The following is an 18,555-nucleotide window of genomic DNA, read 5'->3' on the forward strand; positions in this document are numbered from 1 at the left end:
GAAGATAGGGCCCCAGTCCCTTCTAGCTTGTAGGGTTTCTCCTGAGATGTCTACTGTTAATCTGATAGGTTTTCCTTTATAGGTTATGTGGTGCTTCTGTCTCACAGCTCTTAAAAATTCTTTCCTTCGTCTTAACTTTGTATAACCTGATGACAATGTGTCTAGGTGAAGACCTTTTTGCAGTGAATTTCCCAGGTGTTCTTTGTGCTTCTTGTATTGGATATCTAGGTCTCTAGCAAGGCTGGAGAAGTTTTCCTCAATTATTCCTCCAAATATGTTTTCCAAGCTTTTAGCATTCTCTTCTTCCTCAGGTACACAGATTATTAGGTTTGGTCATTTAACATAATCCCAGACTTCTTAGAGCCTTTGTTAATTTTTTCTTATTCTTTTTTCTTTGTCTTTCTTGGATTGAGTTAATTTGAAGACCTTGTCTTTGAGCTCTGAATTTCTTTCTTCTACTTGTTCAGTTCTATTGCTGAGACTTTCCACAGCATTTCGCATTTCTAAAAGTATGTCTAGAGTTTCCTGAATTTTTTTATTGTTTTCTCTTTATATATTTCCTTTAATATTTCTCCCTCCACTTCTTGTATCATTTTTTGGATTTCCTTGCATTGAGGCTTTACCTTTCTCTGGTGCCTCCCTGATTAGCTTAATAACTAACCTCCTGAATTCTCTTTCAGGTAAATCAGGGATTTCTTCTTGGTTTGGATCCATTGCTAGTGAACTAGTATAATTTTTTGGTGGGGGGGTGTTGAAGAGCCTTGTTTTGTCATTTTACCAGGGTTGGTTTTCTGGTTCCTTCTCATTTGGGTAGGCTGTTTCAGAGGGAAGGTCTAGGACTGAAGGCTGTTGTTCACATTCTTTTGTCCCATGGGGTATTCCCTTGATGTAGTACTCTCCGCCTTTTCCTATGGATGTGGCTTCCTGTGAGCCAAACTGCAGTGATTGTTGTCTGTCTCCTGGGTCTAGCCACCCAGCAAGTCTACCTGGCTCTGGGCTGGTACTGGGGGTTGTCTGCACAGAGTCCTGTGATGTTAACCGTCTATGGGGGTCACAGCCATGGATACCAGCGCCTGTTCCAGTGGAGATGGCAGAGGGTGCGTTGGACTCTGTGAGGGTGCTTAGCTTTGGTAGTTTAATGCTTTATTTTTGTGTTAGTTGGCCTCCTGCCAGGAGGTGGCACTTTCCAGAAAGCATCAGCTATAGTATGGAGAGGGACCAGCGGTGGGTGGGGCCCTAGAACTCCCAAGATTATATGCCCTTTGTCTTCTGCTACCAAGGTGGATAGGGAAGGACCATCAGGTGGGGGCAGGTCTACCCCTGCTGAGACTCTCCTTGGGTGGGTCTTGCTGTGGCTGTTGTGGGGGATGGGGGTAAGATTGCCAGGTCACTGGAGTTGTGTACCTAGGAGGATTATGGCTGCTTCTGGTGAGTCATGCAGGTTGTCAGGGAAATGGGGGAAAGCCGGTAGTCACGGGCCTCACCCAGCTCCCTCACAAACCAAAGGGCGAAGGGCAGTCTTACTCCCACTGTGTCCTCCCCAGCAGCCCCAGTCTGTTTCCAGGAGGAGGGCTTGAAAACTTTCCCAAGGTTATCCGCTTCCCAGCTCTGAAAGAAAAGGGGTTTAGTTCTTCCCCTGCCTGCGAAGTCTGGATTCGTGCCCTCCCCCGAGTTCTGGCCAGGAGGCTTCTCCTCCTGTTCTGATTGTTACATCAAATTGTTACAGAGTTTGGCTAGAGAATGCCTTCTTTCTGTGGAGTTTTACCCCCTGCTCCTCTGGCCACGCTCCCAATGGATCCCTGTGGTGCCAGGCAGGAATGGGCTGCTTGGGGATCCAGCGAACTCCCAGGGCCTTTCTGCTGCTTCTCCTACCCCTGTATTTTGCTCAGCTCTCTAACTTGACTCAGCTCAAGGTAAGTCAGAAACTTCTCCTACAAACGGACCTTCATGTTCTCCAGTGGGAATGTGTGTTTGGGAGAGGAGAGTCTCCCTCCTCTCCACAGTTGGGGCCCTCAGTATGTGGGGGTCTCCCGGGTCCTGCTGGAGCAGCCCGCTTCCTTCAGAGGGTCTGTGGGTCCTCTCAGGATTACTGGTTTGTTCTTGCAGTCAATCTGGAGCTAAAACTCACAATGCAAGCCTCCCCTTGCTGCTCTTTCAGGAACTGCAATCTAGTCCTGCCTCCCTTCTGCAATGATCCCGGGAGCGGCATCAATGGTTGGGTTTAAATCTGTTACTTTTCTATTAGTCCCAGCTCTTCTTTGTTTCCTTCCTTGGCACTGAATTTGTGTGTGTGTGTGTGTGTGTGTGTGTGTGTGTGTGTGTGTGTGTGTGTGTGTGTGTGTGTCAGAGAAAGAGAGATACTATTAAGATCTTCTACCGGGCGCCGTGGCTCATACCTGTAATCCAAGCACTTTGGGAGGCCAGGGCAGGCGGATCACTAGGTGAAGAGATCGAGACCATCCTGGCCAACTCGATGGTGAAACTCTATCTCTACTAAAAAAAAAAAAAATCAAAAGTCAAAAGTTACTTGGGTGTGGTGGCGCATGCCTGTAGTCCCAGCTACTTCGGAGGCTGAGACAGGAGAATCGCTTGAACCTGGAGGTGGAGGTTGCAGCGAGCTGAGATTGTGCCACTGCACTCCAGCCTGGCGACAGAGCAAGACTCTGTCTCAAAAAAAAAAAAAAAAAAAAAGATTTTCTACCCACAGAACACTCTTGGCATCAAATGTGTGGGTTTTTCCCACACTCACAGCCAACTCTGCAATTCTGTGGACACCAACTGGTTATCCTACAATTCTGTTCAATTCAGACGCTATCTACCTGGAGCTAGAGTCATTCCTTATAGGTTAAGGGCTCAGTCCCACAACAAGGTTGCCCCCATTGATGATGCTGATCACAAATACTGGTACTTCTGATTAGCTTGGCTGCAAATTGGATATTCCCACAACACCTTCCTCAGGTTCAGCACTTTGCTATGCCTGACAGAACTCAGGGAAACACTTTATTTGCATTTAACAATTTATTATAAAAGATGTAACTGAGAAACAGCCAGATGGATGAGATGACTAGGGCAAGGTATGGGCTGGGGTCGGAAGTCAGAAGAGGTAGGGCATGGAGTTTCCATGGTCCCTGGGTACACCACCCTGGAATCTCTCCGAACTCCATCGTTTAGAGATTTTGTGGAGGTTCCATTGCATAGGCATGATTGATAATTTATTAAATCATTGGTTGTTAGTGACTGAGCTCAGTCTCCAGTCCCTCTCCCCTCTGGAGGTTGGTGGGGAGAGGCAGCTGAAAGTTCCATCCCCCATCCTAAAGCTGTCTAGGGACTCCAGCCACTAGTACGAAAAGATGCTCTTACTACTACAAATATTTTTAAGGTATCACAAGGTTTTATATCAGCAACTGAGGACTAAGACCAAATATTTCAACAAAAGATGCTCCTGTCACTCAGAAAGTTACAAGGCTCTTAGAAGCTCTATGTCAAGAATTAGGGACAGAGACTATTTTTTTATATATATATATATATATTAGATAAAATAGTATCTATGCATATATATATATATATGCATAGATACTATTTTATATTTTTTGTTGTCTTATTAGCTATAATTCTTAGGTCTTTTTAGTGATTGCTTTGGGGTTCATAGTATATATCTTTAATTTTATCATAGTTTACCCTCAAGTAATTTACTACTTCGCATACAACGTAAGAACCTTACAAGAGTATTTTCCATTTCTTCCCTCCTTTGTGCTTTTTGTTGTATGCTTCATATGTGTTAGAGATTCCAGAATACATTTTTATTATCTTTGCTTTAAACAATTATTTTTAAAGATGTTTAAATAAGAAAAATAAGGGGTTTGGTTTTTTTGTTTGTTTTCAGAGACAGTATCTCCCTCTGTCACCCATGCTGGAGTGCAGTGGCATGATCATGGCTCACTGCAGCCTCGAACTCCCATGCCCAAGCAATCCTCCTGCCTCAGCCTCAAGTTACGAAGACTACAGGAGTGTGCCACCATGCCTGGCAATTTTTTTTAAAGATGGGAGTCTCACTATGTTGCCCAGGCTGGTCTTGATCCTCCCGCCTAGACGTCCCTAAGTGTTGGGATTACAGGCATGAGTCACCATGCCTGGCCATAAAAAGAAGTTTTTAAATATTTACCTACATAGTTACTGTTTTGGTTGCTCTTTATTTCTTTGGGTACATCCAGATTTTCATTTTATATTATCTTTTCTATTGCATGAAAGACTAATATTTCTGATAGCTCACATTTGCTGCTGGTGAATTATTTCAGCTTTTATATGCCTAAAGTCTGTATTTCACATTTTGTTTTGAGAGGGAGTTTTGCTGGGTGTAGGGTTATAGATCGTCAGGGTTTTATTTTTAGGCATTCAAATAAAAAATGTTGGCTACACTGTCTTCTGGCTTTTCATTGTTTCTGATAAGTCTGCTTTTCTTCTTATCGAAAGTTTTATGTGTCTGTTTTTGCTCTCTTTTTTCCTTATAGTATCTTATTTTTGTGTGTGTGTGGTTATTTTTTACTGAGAGCTGCTTATTTCCTTTGAAAATTGTGAACATTCTTGGAGATGTATGATAATGGTTTCTCCCTTGAGAAAGTATTTATTGGCTTCTGCCTAGGGCATTATCACTTTGGAACTTCTTTAAATTCTCAGCCTGAGATGTTTTGATCACGCAGATGATTTGGACAGTGTACATTCAAAGGCCAGTTTGAAAATGTTCAGGCATAGACAAAAGTTTTATATTTACATTTTCTGAAAACTTAAGAAAATTTTCTTCTACTCCCTCCTTTCTCACCAAAGAAAAGTCTTGGGAAAGTATTGTATAGATTACTGTTTCCCACTCTTCACAAAAACAACACATAAACACCCAAAACTTGCCCTTTATCTCTTTATTGTTTCATTTCTTGAACATTTGTAATTCATTACTGGTGACCTAAGACTTCAGTGCTAGCCTGCCATGCTTTTCTTCGTGTTCTAATTTACATGTGCCTTCTGGTTCCTTCTGGGGAAATCTGTGTAGAGTGGAGGAGCTTTGGGTCGGTCAGGGTGGCACTTGGCTACCTTATTCTGTGCAAAAGAATGAATTCTAGACTAAAGTATGTTCATCTGTTGATTCACACTGTTTTTATTTTGTTTTGTTTTTTTACTTTTAAGGAAGTGGGAAAACTCTTGCCTTTGCCATCCCAGTGATTCATGCGGTGTTGCAGTGGCAGAAGAGGAATGCTGCTCCTCCTCCAAGTAACACTGAAGCACCACCTGGAGAGACCAGAACTGAGGCCGGAGCTGAGACTAGATCACCAGGCAAGGCTGAAGCTGAGTCTGGTGCATTGCCTGACGATACTGTAATTGAGAGTGAAGCACTGCCCAGTGATACTGCAGCCGAGGCCAGAGCCAAGACTGGAGGCACTATCTCAGACCAGGCGTTGCTCTTTGGTGATGATGATGCTGGTGAAGGGCCTTCTTCCCTGATCAGGGAGAAGCCTGTTCCCAAACAGAATGAGAATGAGGAGGAAAATCTTGATAAAGAGCAGACTGGAAATCTAAAACAAGAGTTGGATGACAAAAGCGCCACCTGTAAGGCATACCCAAAGCGTCCTCTGCTTGGACTGGTTCTGACTCCTACTCGAGAGCTAGCTGTCCAGGTCAAACAGCACATTGATGCTGTGGCCAGGTTTACAGGTGAGGTTTAGTTCCATTTAATAAATGTTTTCTAGGCAAATCCCAAATGCTCGTTGGTAAAGATGAATGAGCTGTGGCTCCTGCCCTCTAGGGTAAGCCACTCTCATCTATGAGCCAGACAAGCCCTACAGAAAATTGATTGAGTGACATTTTTTCAGTTCCCTCAAGGATAATACATAGTTGGTGCCATTGTGGATGCATAGGAAATTTATTGGATACAATAGATGCTCAGGGCAGGGATTAACAAACTGTCTTGTTTTGTAAATAAAGTTTTACTGGAACACACCCACACCCATTTGGTTTTATATTGTCTGTGGTTGGTTTTGTACTACAAAGGTGAAGTTGAGTAGAGTTAATAGTTGTGACAGAGACCATCTGGCCTATGAGGTCAGTAATGTTCACTAGTGACCCTTTCAGAAAAAGTTGGCTGATCCCTGCTCCAAGCAGTTAGGATTTAATTCTCTCAGGGAATTCACTCTGGGAAGGGCTTCACTCTGGGAATTTTAATTTTATAACAAAAGCAGTAGTTAATTACTAAGTACTTACTATTGCTAAGCCCTTTACCCGCATGATACTATGAGAACTTCTGCACCAGAGAAGAAAACAACAGGGCATTAGAGGACCTTTCAGAATAATTCTGATTGAGGGAATGGAAGGGCTTCCTAGGAGAGGTGTAGCACAGCTGCAGGTCATATTCCCCCCAGCATTATGGTGCCCCAATGCTCAGTTTTCCCAGAGCTTTGGAGGTAAGCATACCTGGGTTCAAATTCAGCCCCTTTGGTGTGGTTGGAGGGGAGGGAGTAGAAAAGAAATGAGGTTGAAGAAGTAGGGCCCACATCACAGAAGACTTGGTAAGCCCTCTAGGAGTGGCATCAACAGTCTGGCCAGGCCTGCTCTTTTAGCAATGCTCTAGAGCATTACACTGTGCTGATGTCTGTCTCTGCTAATCTGGGGTGCCTGTGTCAGCCATGTAAGAAAATGATCACCCAGATTGAATAAGTATCCCTTATGTTTTCTGTCCCATAGGAATTAAAACTGCTATTTTGGTTGGTGGAATGTCCACACAGAAACAGCAGAGGATGCTGAACCGTCATCCTGAGATTGTGGTTGCTACTCCAGGCCGGTTGTGGGAATTAATTAAAGAAAAGCATTATCATTTGAGGAACCTTCGGCAGCTCAGGTAATAGATGGTACTTCTCTTTTCCCCCTCACTGCCTTTTCTGAAATGAGCCTCAGGTGACATGGTGTGGGCAATGCCTTCTTCCCATCGCAGAATGCCATGGTGTGGTATCATCCAGACCCTGGCCTTTAGAAAGCCAAGAGTGCATGAGGGAGATTAGTTGAGGCCGTGAGGGTGGTGGTAGTGGGGTGTGTGTGTGGGTGTGTGTGTGTGTGTGTGTGTGTGTTTAGGATGAGCATAGGGTGTGCTACAGATGATTCCTCTTAACCTGCTGCTGACCAATGATATGGCTCTCTCTGGATCTGCAGGTGCCTGGTAGTGGATGAGGCTGACCGGATGGTTGAGAAAGGCCATTTTGCTGAGCTCTCACAGCTGCTAGAGATGCTCAATGACTCCCAATACAACCCAAAGAGACAAACCCTTGTTTTTTCTGCCACACTCACCCTGGTGCATCAGGCTCCTGCTCGAATCCTTCATAAGAAGCACACCAAGAAAATGGATAAAACAGCCAAACTTGACCTCCTTATGCAGAAAATTGGCATGAGGGGCAAGCCCAAGGTCATTGACCTCACAAGGAATGAGGCCACGGTGGAAACGCTAACAGAGACCAAAATCCATTGTGAGACTGATGAGAAAGACTTCTACTTGTACTACTTCCTGATGCAGTATCCAGGCCGCAGCTTAGTGTTTGCCAACAGCATCTCCTGCATCAAACGCCTCTCTGGGCTCCTCAAAGTCCTTGATATCATGCCTTTGACCCTACATGCCTGTATGCACCAGAAGCAGAGGCTCAGAAACCTGGAGCAGTTTGCCCGTCTGGAAGAGTAAGTTAGGACTGTCCCAGAGGCTTAACTTCTAGTTAGTTACTGGGGTAAAAGGGGTCAAGATGGTGAGGAAATGGTAGAAAAGCCACATTCTGTCATAGGGGCCTTGTCTCAGTAGTAGGTAGCCTTTTTTTTTTTTTTTGCACAGCATTTGGCAAGGTTACTCTCCTTTAGTGGATTTGGTTGCTGTTAAGTGCCATACAGAAACTTCAGTACTAATGAATATGGGTGACAATACATAATATTGAATATATAGACAATAGATTAGGTCCTATGCTGGGACTTCAGATTCAGAATCACATTCGGTTACTCTCCTAACATCCTTAAGAGGAAACAGAATAGATTCATGGTTAAGAGCACAGATCCTGGAACCAGAATGCCTGAAATCAAATCCTAGTTCTGTCACTCCTTAGGTGGTCAAGTTATTTAACTTCTCTGTACTTTAATTTTCTCATTATTGGGATAATAATAGAACCCATTCTAGGGTTGTGAAGATTAAGTGATTGTAAATTGATGCACGTAAAGTGTTTAGAACAGTCTCTAGCACATAGTATGTGTATATTGCTAAATGTTAGCTTTAATAATTTCTAGTCCTTTTACTACTTATTACCATTATCACTATTCTCATTTATAGATGAAAAAAATGAGGTCTAGAAAAGCTGATCAGTCTGCCCAAGGTTTCTCTGCCTGGAAGTGGTAGAGCTGGGCCTCAGACAAGCCTGTCGGACCTCAGAGCCCATGCTATTTCTTATTCCTGATGTCTTTGTCCATCTGCCTTTGGACCAGACTGATGCTCAGGGAATGGGGTGCAGATTGTCAAGATGAGGGCCTGGCAAGTTGAGGCAGACTATAAAATGTCTTTTGCCAGTGTTTTGTCAGGTCACGGGGTAATTAGTTTCTAGAACAAGTGTTTGATTTACTTGTTTTTAAAAATTGGTAAGTAGTACCAGTGGTTTACTGAGATTAGCTTAGGACAAGGCTTGGCAAACTATAGCCCTCGTGCCAAATCTTGCTTGCTGCCCTTTTTTTTTCTTTTTTGAGATGGGGTCTTGCTATGTTGCCCAGGTTAGACTTGAACTCACAGGCTCAAGCAGTCCCACCTTAGCCTCCTAAGTAGCTGGGACTACCAATGCATACCATCACACCTGGCTGCTGCCTGTTTTTTTAGTAGACGTTTTACTGGAACACAGCAAGACCCATTTATGTATTGCCAATATCCACTTTTGCGGCAGAGTTGAATAGTTGCCATAGAGACTAAGTTGATCACAAAGCTGGAAGTGCTGTCTGGCTCTTTACAGAAAAAGTTTGCTGACCTTGACCTAGAGCAGTGGTTTAATGTTTTACAAACTAGGATTTGCATTGCATTTCCCGGCCTCAGCTCAGAAATGCAGGGAGTGAGGACCCCGAAGGGCGAGAGTCTTATGTTTTGAAGCACCTCAAGTACTTTTGAGTTTCCATGAACCACACATTGAGAAACATCATCCAACACATTTATCAAGTGCTTACCATGAACCAGACGTTCTATGTGGTGGTAATACAGCAGTGAGTAATGCAAAGTCCTTGCTCTCATGGAGCTTACATTCTAGTAGAGGGAGATAATAAATTGCAAAGTAAGCCCACAGTCTACCAAGTGATCCTAAGAAGTAAGTCGAGCAGGGGTTGGAGAAAAGAGATTGGGTATGTGTGGTCAGGGAGGCTTCTCTGAGGAAGTGAGAATTGAGCAGAGAGCTGAAGAAAGTAATGAAGTGAGTCATATGGATATCTGAGGCAAGACCCTTTAAGGCCTAAGGGGTAGCAAGTGCAAAGGCTTGGAGGTGAGAGCGTGCTTGGTTTGTTTGGGGAAGAGCAAGGAAGTCTGTGTGCCACTGGGAGGAAGTAAGTGAGGATGCTAGGAGAGGAGTTCACTGACCCAGAATATGTATGGCCTCATTTAACTCACTGGAGGGAGTCTTTATCATTGCAGAGTATGGCATGTTGGTTGGGGTCAGTGAGTCCCAAATTTGGATCCAGACTCCACAACTGAATAGCCATGTACATAGCTTGGGAAGTTAATCTCTCCGAGCCTCAGTTTTTCTGTAAAAGGGTATACAAGTGATATCTCACAGAGTATTGGTAAGGACTGTAATGTTTAGGATGCTCAGCAGTTGGTAAGAATTTGATTAAAGATAGCTGTTATTATTAATAAACTTTCTCTCTCTACCCCAGCTGTGTTCTCTTGGCAACAGATGTGGCAGCTCGGGGTCTGGATATTCCTAAAGTCCAGCATGTCATCCATTACCAGGTAGGGGCATCTGAAAATTTATAGGCAACTGCCTGCATTGAATGGGGAATTTTTAAGGCAAAGGTTGGGGGAGGGAGGAGGAATTGTTGGTTGCAAGGCCCTTGCATCAGAGAATACCACTGGCATCGAGTGCCCACTACTCCCACTTTTGGTCTCCAGAAAACCTTGCTTTGTCTGATGTCAAGTAGCCCTTCTCTTCAAGCTACTTGATATTGTCAGGTTAGAGTCTTAGTTTTTTCTGTGAAATGGGCTTAAGTAAAGCATGTAATTGGTTACCCTGATGTAGAGAAGTATTAATAGAAGAGTGTGGTAGTTTAGATCTCTCTGGGCTCAAATCCCAGCTGTGTAACCTTGAACAAGTAATGTAAACTCTTTGTATCTCAGTTTTCTTACGTATTAAATGGCAGTGAGTACCTGCTTCTTAGGGTTCTTACCGAGGTAAAATAAGTTCCTAAGTATAAAGAGCTTAAGAAGCCACCTGGCACATTGCAAGCACTTACTCATGTTAACCGCCATTGATAGTAGCAGTAATATTAGTGTGTGCATCTAGTGAATATCAGCATAAAGTTGTGGTTAGGAGTATGGGCACCGGAGCCAGACTGCCAGGCTTTGAATCCCCAGTCTGCTGCTTCATAGTTGGTTAGCTTTAGGTAAGTTATTTAGTACCTCTGTGTCATTGTTTGTAAACTGGAAGTAACAATGCTAGCTACCCCGTAGGGTTATCCTGAGAATTAAATTGAGCTGATGCTGATGAAGCCGGTAGCACAGTGTAAGTACTCAATAAATGGTAGCTGGTATGGCATTATTATTTTTCCTCTTTAATTCCTCTTTGTGCTTTTAAAAATCTTTTAGGCTGCTGTTTCAGAGAAACAACAAACTCAAAGTGCTTTTTCCCATTCTCTCACTTCACAACAACAATCAACACAGAAGACTTCTGTAACCAAATGTGTGGGCATTTTTCACCACATATCAAGCAGCAGCCACCAGCTGGGTGTCCTCTAATTTAGTTTCATTTTCTGATGCTGTCTTCCTGGAGATAGCCTCAGATCCCACAAGATGTCCCTCCTCCTCGCGACCAGTCGATAAGTCAGGGCCTCTGGAACTTCTGACCAACCAGCTTCAAGTTGGGGTTCCCATGACCCCCCGCCTTGGGTTCAGTTAATTTGCTACAGCAGCTCTCAGAACTAAAACACATTTACCAGTTTATTATAGAGGATATTACAAAGCATATAGATGGGGAGATGTATAGGCTGAGGTACAGGGGAAGGGGCATGGAGTTGCCATGCCCCTCCTGGGTACACCACCCTCCAGGAATGTCCACATATTCAGCTTATTCAAAAGTTCTCCAAACTCTGTCCTTTTGGAATATTTATGGAGACTTCATTGGGTAAGATGATTAATTAAACTATTGGCCCTTGGGAAGTAGTGCCACAAGTCCCAACCTTCTAATCCTGCCTTGGCCTTTCTGGTGACCAGGCCCCATCCTGTAACTACCTAGGGGGCTATCAGCCATCAGTCAATAGTTTGTCATTAGCACACAAAAAGACATTACTTTTGAGATTCCTTTGCCAGGAAACAGGATGAAGAGCAAATACATATTTCACTGTATCACAGGTGCTAATTTTGGTTTAGTAAATCTCTGTAGTCTTCCCTTTTTTGGGGAAGGAGCTGGGTCAACCTTTGTGGAGTCAAGATGAATCAAATACAGTCCCAGTCCGTAAGAAGTATTGGATCCAGCAGAGGAGGTGAGATGACCACAGCCATAATTTAAGGCAGAAGGTATTAGAAAATTACAAAATACAGTGGAAGAGAGAGGTAACTTCTAGTTTGGGAGGTTAGAAAGTACTTCCTAAAAACATGCCTGGCATTTAAGGGTGAAGAGGATTTGGACATGCAGAGGCATTAAAGGAAGGAGCAAAGAAATGGGCAGTGTTCAGGGGCACTTGGCTCAGAGTGAGAAGAGGGGATGTGTTGGGAAAGGAATAGTTGCTGAGGCTGGAGGGGTAAGTTGAGGGCAAGTCACTAAAGGCCCTGAGTGTCAGGTTGAAGAGTTGGGCCTTTATCCTCTAAGTAAAGAACGGCAAATCTCATTTCTAGAACTCTTATGAACAGATCATAGTGGCTGCTTAAAGTACTACATTGAAAAGGATTCCTAGATATTATCTGGGCCCAGTGGAGAAGACTGTTGTGCTTGATTAATGATGTGTGCCAGGGGCTCAGTGGGTGTGTCAGCAACCATGCCACATTATCTATGGATAATATATATATAGGAGTAGAGACTGTATAACCCAGGGATTAACATGGTCTGTGGAGCTGGGCTGCTTAAATCCTGGATAAGAAGTGACTGCTGTGGTCTGGCTGCATGGTCCTGAGGACCTGAACCAGGGTCAGGGGCATGGGAGGGAAGAGCCTGCACAGTGAATGCGCTAAACCTGGGAACATTTTGAATGTGGGGCTAAGAGAGGAGGTCTAGATTGCTCTACAATGCTGCAGAAGTTTCTACCTGCCTGGCTGGGAGGTAGGAGGGTCTGGTTTGGGGATGTGGCCCTGAGGAGACGACCAGTGTTTGGCAGTGGCCATGTATTGATCTCCCAGTTCTTCCTGTGGCAGGTCCCACGTACCTCGGAGATTTATGTCCACCGAAGTGGTCGAACTGCTCGAGCTACCAATGAAGGCCTCAGCCTGATGCTCATTGGGCCTGAGGATGTGATCAACTTTAAGAAGATTTACAAAACCCTCAAGAAAGATGAAGACATCCCACTGTTCCCCGTGCAGACAAAATACATGGATGTGGTCAAGGTAGAAAGCAAAGTTAAAGCCCCAGTGCTAATGAAGGGATTGTGCTGCTCCCTTGCAGAGCACCTTGCTGTGGGACTCTGGCAGTATAACCCTTGAAAACTAAGGAATGATTCTGCCAACAGCTGAACAAGGAGACTTATGGAAAGGATTGAGAGCAGCATACCTGGGAAAAGGGAGAAAAGGGGAGTGACCGAAGGTGTGAGGCATTTTCTCCCTGAACCATTTCTTCCTTGTCTGGCCCTGAAGTCCCCCCTCCTCACCGGACAGTGCAGTGGTCATGGCTGCCTGGATATCCTGTCAGAGGGTTGTAGACAGTGTAGTTAGCGTTTCTTGCTGAGGCAGATGCTACAGGTGTGGCACATGCCTGGAGCAGGTACCAGTAAATTCTGTCTTTTGGGTTTTAACTCAGCAGGCATTCCCCAGGTAGGTGCCGCTTATTGTGGGACACTGTGTTAATGACCAAAGTGGGTGGGTTCTCCTTCCCAGAGGTTTGCCAGCTGTGAATAAAGTTCAGGTACAATGGAGCAGTATGGAATTACTGGGCATATAGTCACACTGGGAGGAGAGGAGATTCTATCCCAGCTTCCTGCTGGCAAAGATGTGGAAGGGTACAGAGGAGGTGGAATTTCCAGGAATTGAGGGAGCAAAAGCATGGCACAGTTCAAGGAATGTTGGCTTCTCTGGCTCAAAAGAAATATTAGCTGTGTGGGGAAATAGGGTGGAGATAAGGATGGAAAAGTGGAAATGATGGAGAATTCCCATTAGTAAGGAGGATTAGGAGCCACCCAGGCTTCCCGTGGTTTCTTTCCCAACATCACAAGATCCTTTTCATTTTGCCACTGCAATGTAGCCCCGAAACCTCCTAGAGGGAGAGTTGAAATGTTTTATCTTATCTCAGCTGTGGAAGCGAGCTGCGGTATCTGCATAAAGACTTCACTTTGGTTACCTGTAGGTTGGCAGTCAAACCAGTAAGGGTTTTCAAAGGATGTGGCTGTTCAGGTTGATTGTTGGGAAAGCTGGCGGTTGTGTTTAGATGTGTACACACAGACAGGTAATGGTTGCCCACTGGGCTTTTATCAGGAAACAAATGCATTTCAATAGGAACTGAACTGCATCTCACCACTGATCTCAAGAGCTTTTTATTTATTTATTTATTTATTTATTTATTTTTTATTTTTTTTGAGATGGAGCTCTACTCATGTTGCCCAGGCTGGAGTGCAATGGCACAATCCTGGCTCACTGCAACCTTCGCCTCCCGGGTTCAAGCGATTCTTCTGCCTAGCCTCCCAAGTAGCTGGGATTACAGGCATGCGCCACCATGCCCAGCTGATTTTGTATTTTTAGTAGAGACGGGGTTTCTCCATGTTGGTCAGGCTGGTCTTGAACTTCTGACCTCATGTGATCCGCCTGCCTTGGCCTCCCAGAGTGCTGGGATTACAGGTGTGAGCCACCACGCCCAGCTCAAGAGCTTTTTAAAAACACTACTTGCTGGGCACAGTGGCTCACGCCTGTAATCCCAACACTTTGGGAGGCTGAGGTGGAAAGATTGCTTGAGCCCAGGAGTTCAAGACCAGCCTAGACAACACAGTGAGACCCTGTCTTTACCAAAAAAAAAAAAAAATTACCTAGGCGTGGTGGTGCCTCCCAGCTGCTTGGGAGGCTGAGGTGGAAGGATTGCTTGATCCAAGGAGGTTGAGGCTGCAGTGAGCCATGATCATGCCACTGCTCTCCAGCCTGGGCAGCAGAGTGATACCTGCCTTAAACACACAAGCACAACTCAAGTGAGACTTTGCTTCCCAGAGGCCTGAACTCTATTTCAGATGAATATTTTCTGTTACTTCCCCCCAGGAGCGAATCCGTTTAGCTAGACAAATTGAGAAATCTGAGTATCGGAACTTCCAGGCTTGCCTGCACAACTCTTGGATTGAGCAGGCAGCGGCTGCCCTGGAGATAGAGCTGGAAGAAGACATGTATAAGGGTAAGCCCTTGGGCGGGATGGGAGTTGAGGAATTTGAAATCTCTCTTTAACTTTTGCTTTGTTGGAACCATCTCTACTACTGTAGGTCTTGTCAAAATCAGCAAGACCTCATTCCCCCTCTTTGCTAACAGGCCCCAGTCCCAGATGAGCCTACTGCCCTCGGTCAGTCTTTGTTTCCTCTGTCTCTGTCTTGTGCCCTCAACTGCCTCCTCTTACGTGGACAGGCAGTGGAGTACAGTGAGGAAGGGAGCAGGCTCTCTGGCCAGGCTGCCTGTGTTAGAATGCCAGCTCATTGCCTTAACTGTATGACTGAGTCAAGTTATTTAACCTCTGTTGTGTTCTCAGCTTTCTCCTCCATAAAATGGAAGTAGTCGACTACCTACTTCGTGGGATTTTTGTGAAGACTGATTGAGTTAAAAAATGTTAAGTGCTTGCAGCATTGCCTGGCAAATAGAAAGTGTTACATTTTAAGTTATTTGTCATTATGGTTCCTACTACACCTGCCTTCCAAACTGACAAAGCACTTCCATGCTTATCTCATTTGATCTTCTCCACTTTCATGACATGAACACAGCAGGAAGTACTCTTCTTTTACATATGGGAACTAGATACCACAGCAGAGGCAGTTTGTGCAGGGAAACAGCTCTGTCACAAGGCATTTACTGAGCTGCTACTCTATATGTGACCAGAGGCTGAGGCTTCAGGGATGAATCTGCTCGGTCCCTGCTTGAGAAAGCTCCTGGTCTAAAAAGTGGTAGAACCAAATCTAGAACTCCATGCTCTTTCCACACCACCAAGTATGCAGCTCAGCAGAGATGCTGACACCTCGGCGCCCAAGTCAGCAAATTCAGAGGCAGACCTACTGCTGTCTGCTCAGCATGGAAGCCAGGAGCCAAACGAGTGGGCTTGAGGACAGTGAGCTTATTCCTAGTGGCTCAGGGTTGGGGCTTGGGTTGAAGATGTGGAGGCCCTGGCTTCCCCTCCTGAGGACAGGCTGAGGTGGAACCTTTTGGCTCTGCCAGCCTCTCCATGTGCAGTCACAGCATTGGTGGCAAGGCATAGAAGAGCTGGGCTACAAAGAAGCATTCAGTGTCTCCTGGGGCAGGTAGGGGGTTGTAGTTGTGAAGTCATCAAACCCCAGGTGGGCAGTAAGTGGGTGGGTCATACGAAGAAAAGTGATCTTCAGTCAGGAGACTTGGGTTCTGGGCTCTGTCTGATGGCTGGCTCTGTGATGTGAGCCAGGTGACTTCTCTAAGCCTGAGTTGCCTCATCTGTAAAGATAATCCCAGTCTTGGAGGATTTTTATGAAGTAAAAAAGGACAGAGCGGTCCTGCGTATCCCCCGCAAATGGTTAGACATTATCCATTTACAGCCCCTGCCAAGCCACCACTAGCTTCTTCAGAGAACTTTTGAACCCTGCCTCCCTAAAGTAATTCTAAAACATTTTTCACTGTGTTATCCATCAAGGGAAACAAAATGTTTCTACAAACCATAGTAGATAGGATCTTTTTTGTATTGTGTTTCAAGGAGGAAAAGCTGACCAGCAAGAAGAACGTCGGAGACAAAAGCAGATGAAGGTTCTGAAGAAGGAGCTGCGCCACCTGCTCTCCCAGCCGCTGTTTACGGAGAGCCAGAAAACCAAGTATCCCACTCAGTCTGGCAAGCCGCCCCTGCTTGTGTCTGCCCCAAGTAAGAGTGAGTCTGCTTTGAGCTGTCTCTCCAAGCAGAAGAAGAAGAAGACAAAGAAGCCGAAGGAGCCGCAGCCGGAACAGCCACAGCCAAGTACAAGTGCAAATTAACTGCCCTGGTCAAGTGTGTTAGTGACTACACATTGGTCTCTGTTCTCTGGCTATTTGCAAAACCTCTCCTACCCTTGTGTTTCACTCCACCACCAACCCCAGGTAAAAAAGTCTCCCTCTCTTCCACTCACACCCATAGCGGGAGGGACCTCATGCAGATTTGCATTGTTTTGGAGTAAGAATTCTATGCAGCAGCTTAATTTTTCTGTATTGCATTGTTTATAGGCTTCTTGTGTGTTCAACTTGATTTCATAAATTAAAAACAATGGTCAGAGCCATTGTGTCATCCTGATTTTTTTTTTTTTTTTTTTTTTTTTAGCTAGAAGATGGGGGTGGTGGTGTAGTTTGTTTCATTATTAACTTAGTGATTCTCCTGGGCCAGCACAGTGCTAAGCCCTTGAAAGGACAGGAATAGTGTCAGGCCTCTGGCTGCAGGCCAAGATTGGACAGTGTGGATGGAGCAAGAGGCTGGAATGTTCAAGAGGTGCATGTTCCTGCTTTACCCAGAGCAGCATGCTAATAGCTCCTTAGCTCTGTCCACTCTTCTGCTTATTGTCTGAGCCACCATGGGAGGTGGGCAGGGATGAGGTTGCCGTCTTCAGGCTTCCCTCACATCGCAGAGTCAACAGTCACTAGGTCTGGCGTGTGAAGCCCTCAGGATCTAGCCCCAGCCTTGTCTCCACTCCCCTCCTCTGTGACAGAGCAGGCTCCTGCCCACGGTTACATGCACCCCTTCTCTTGCCCTGAGCCTTTGTGCAGAATAGGCTTTTCCCTCGGTCTGGATTGCCTTTTGGCCTTCTCCATCCTGTAGCACTGCCATGGGTCCTCTAGTCCTGAGCCTCTAAGGGGGAGCAGTGCTTCTCCTGGGGCTCCTTTAGTGTCCTGTGCTTACCCTCTTCATAGCACTTGCCATGCTGTGTTCCCTTAGCTGAGCTCCTTGGGAGAAGAGGAACTCAAGGCTTGGTCAGCCTGGTATAAATGTGTGCTCAGGGAATTAGGGACTTCCCAATGCTGCCCCAGCTTTGTCTGGATCAGTGTAGGTGAGTATCCACAACTCCCACAACCATGGGAGAGGCATAGATTTCTGCACAGCTGTGTGGCTTCCAAACAGGTATTCATCGGGGCACAATACAATACAGCTGTTTAGTTCAAGGGGTGCTAGGGAATTGAAGAGGATACACAAATGGACCAAGACGCCCCAAGATCTAAGTAGCTAGCCTCTCTCAGCCTCATGGTTGGCACTTTTATCTAATTAGCATTTAGTCTTGAAGGTCCTGAGAAATAATTTTTTTTTTTTTTGAGACAGGGTCTTCCTCCGTTGCTCAGGTTGGAGTGCAATGGCACAATCATAGCTCACTGCAACCTCACACTCCTGGGCCCAGGCAGTTCTCCCGCCTCAGCCTCCCAAGTATCTGGGACTACAGGCACACACCACCACACCTGGCTGATTTTTTTTTTTTTTAGTAGAGATGGGGTCTCACTATGTTGCTTAGGCTGGTCTCAAAACTCCTGCCCTCAAGTGATCCTCTTGCCTCAGCCTCCCAAAGTGCTGAGATTACAGGTGTGAGCCACTGTGCCCATCTATAAGTCTTAATAGTGTTTTTTGTACTTGAGCATATAGACACCCAGTGAATGAGACTTGCCCAGGGCCACACAGCAGCCAAGTAGCAGAGGTGGGATTAGTATCTTCCTTCTGGGGCCCAGGACAAGTTCAGAAAACTACTTCAGTCTCGGAAGTGTTGCCAAGGAATGGCCTCCCATCCCCCAGTGGCACCAGTGACCTGGATAGGAGGGGAAAGTGCCCTTGTCTGTGAGGTCAGCTCCTGACTGACAGCTATCAGAGAATGGCAGGGAGACTCTCCATTTTCCAAATGATGCAGTGGTGGTCAGTGGGGTTAGTAAGCATGCTCAATATCCCCTAATAGCACCTGAGCCGTGGGAGTGAAGCCACTTGTCATAAGCCAAACATAGATGCCCTGATAGATCCCCTGATG

General features: G+C 45.4%; 1 protein-coding gene across 1 annotated transcript in view; it reads left to right on the forward strand.

Annotated features, from left to right (window-relative positions):
- Positions 1 to 16,835, forward strand: part of DDX24 (DEAD-box helicase 24) — a 28,865-nt gene extending 12,030 nt beyond the window's left edge. The window contains exons 3-9 of the mRNA XM_055288303.2: positions 5,176 to 5,700; positions 6,727 to 6,880; positions 7,189 to 7,704; positions 9,910 to 9,985; positions 12,596 to 12,784; positions 14,633 to 14,762; positions 16,290 to 16,835. Of these exons, the coding sequence (XP_055144278.1) occupies positions 5,176 to 5,700; positions 6,727 to 6,880; positions 7,189 to 7,704; positions 9,910 to 9,985; positions 12,596 to 12,784; positions 14,633 to 14,762; positions 16,290 to 16,561 (1,862 nt within the window). The 3' untranslated portion in view covers positions 16,562 to 16,835. The remainder of the gene's footprint in view (positions 1 to 5,175; positions 5,701 to 6,726; positions 6,881 to 7,188; positions 7,705 to 9,909; positions 9,986 to 12,595; positions 12,785 to 14,632; positions 14,763 to 16,289) is intronic.
- Positions 16,836 to 18,555: the final 1,720 nt, after the last annotated feature.

The sequence above is a fragment of the Symphalangus syndactylus genome, chromosome 8 (assembly GCF_028878055.3).
Source record: "Symphalangus syndactylus isolate Jambi chromosome 8, NHGRI_mSymSyn1-v2.1_pri, whole genome shotgun sequence".
In the NCBI taxonomy this organism is placed as follows: domain Eukaryota; kingdom Metazoa; phylum Chordata; class Mammalia; order Primates; family Hylobatidae; genus Symphalangus; species Symphalangus syndactylus.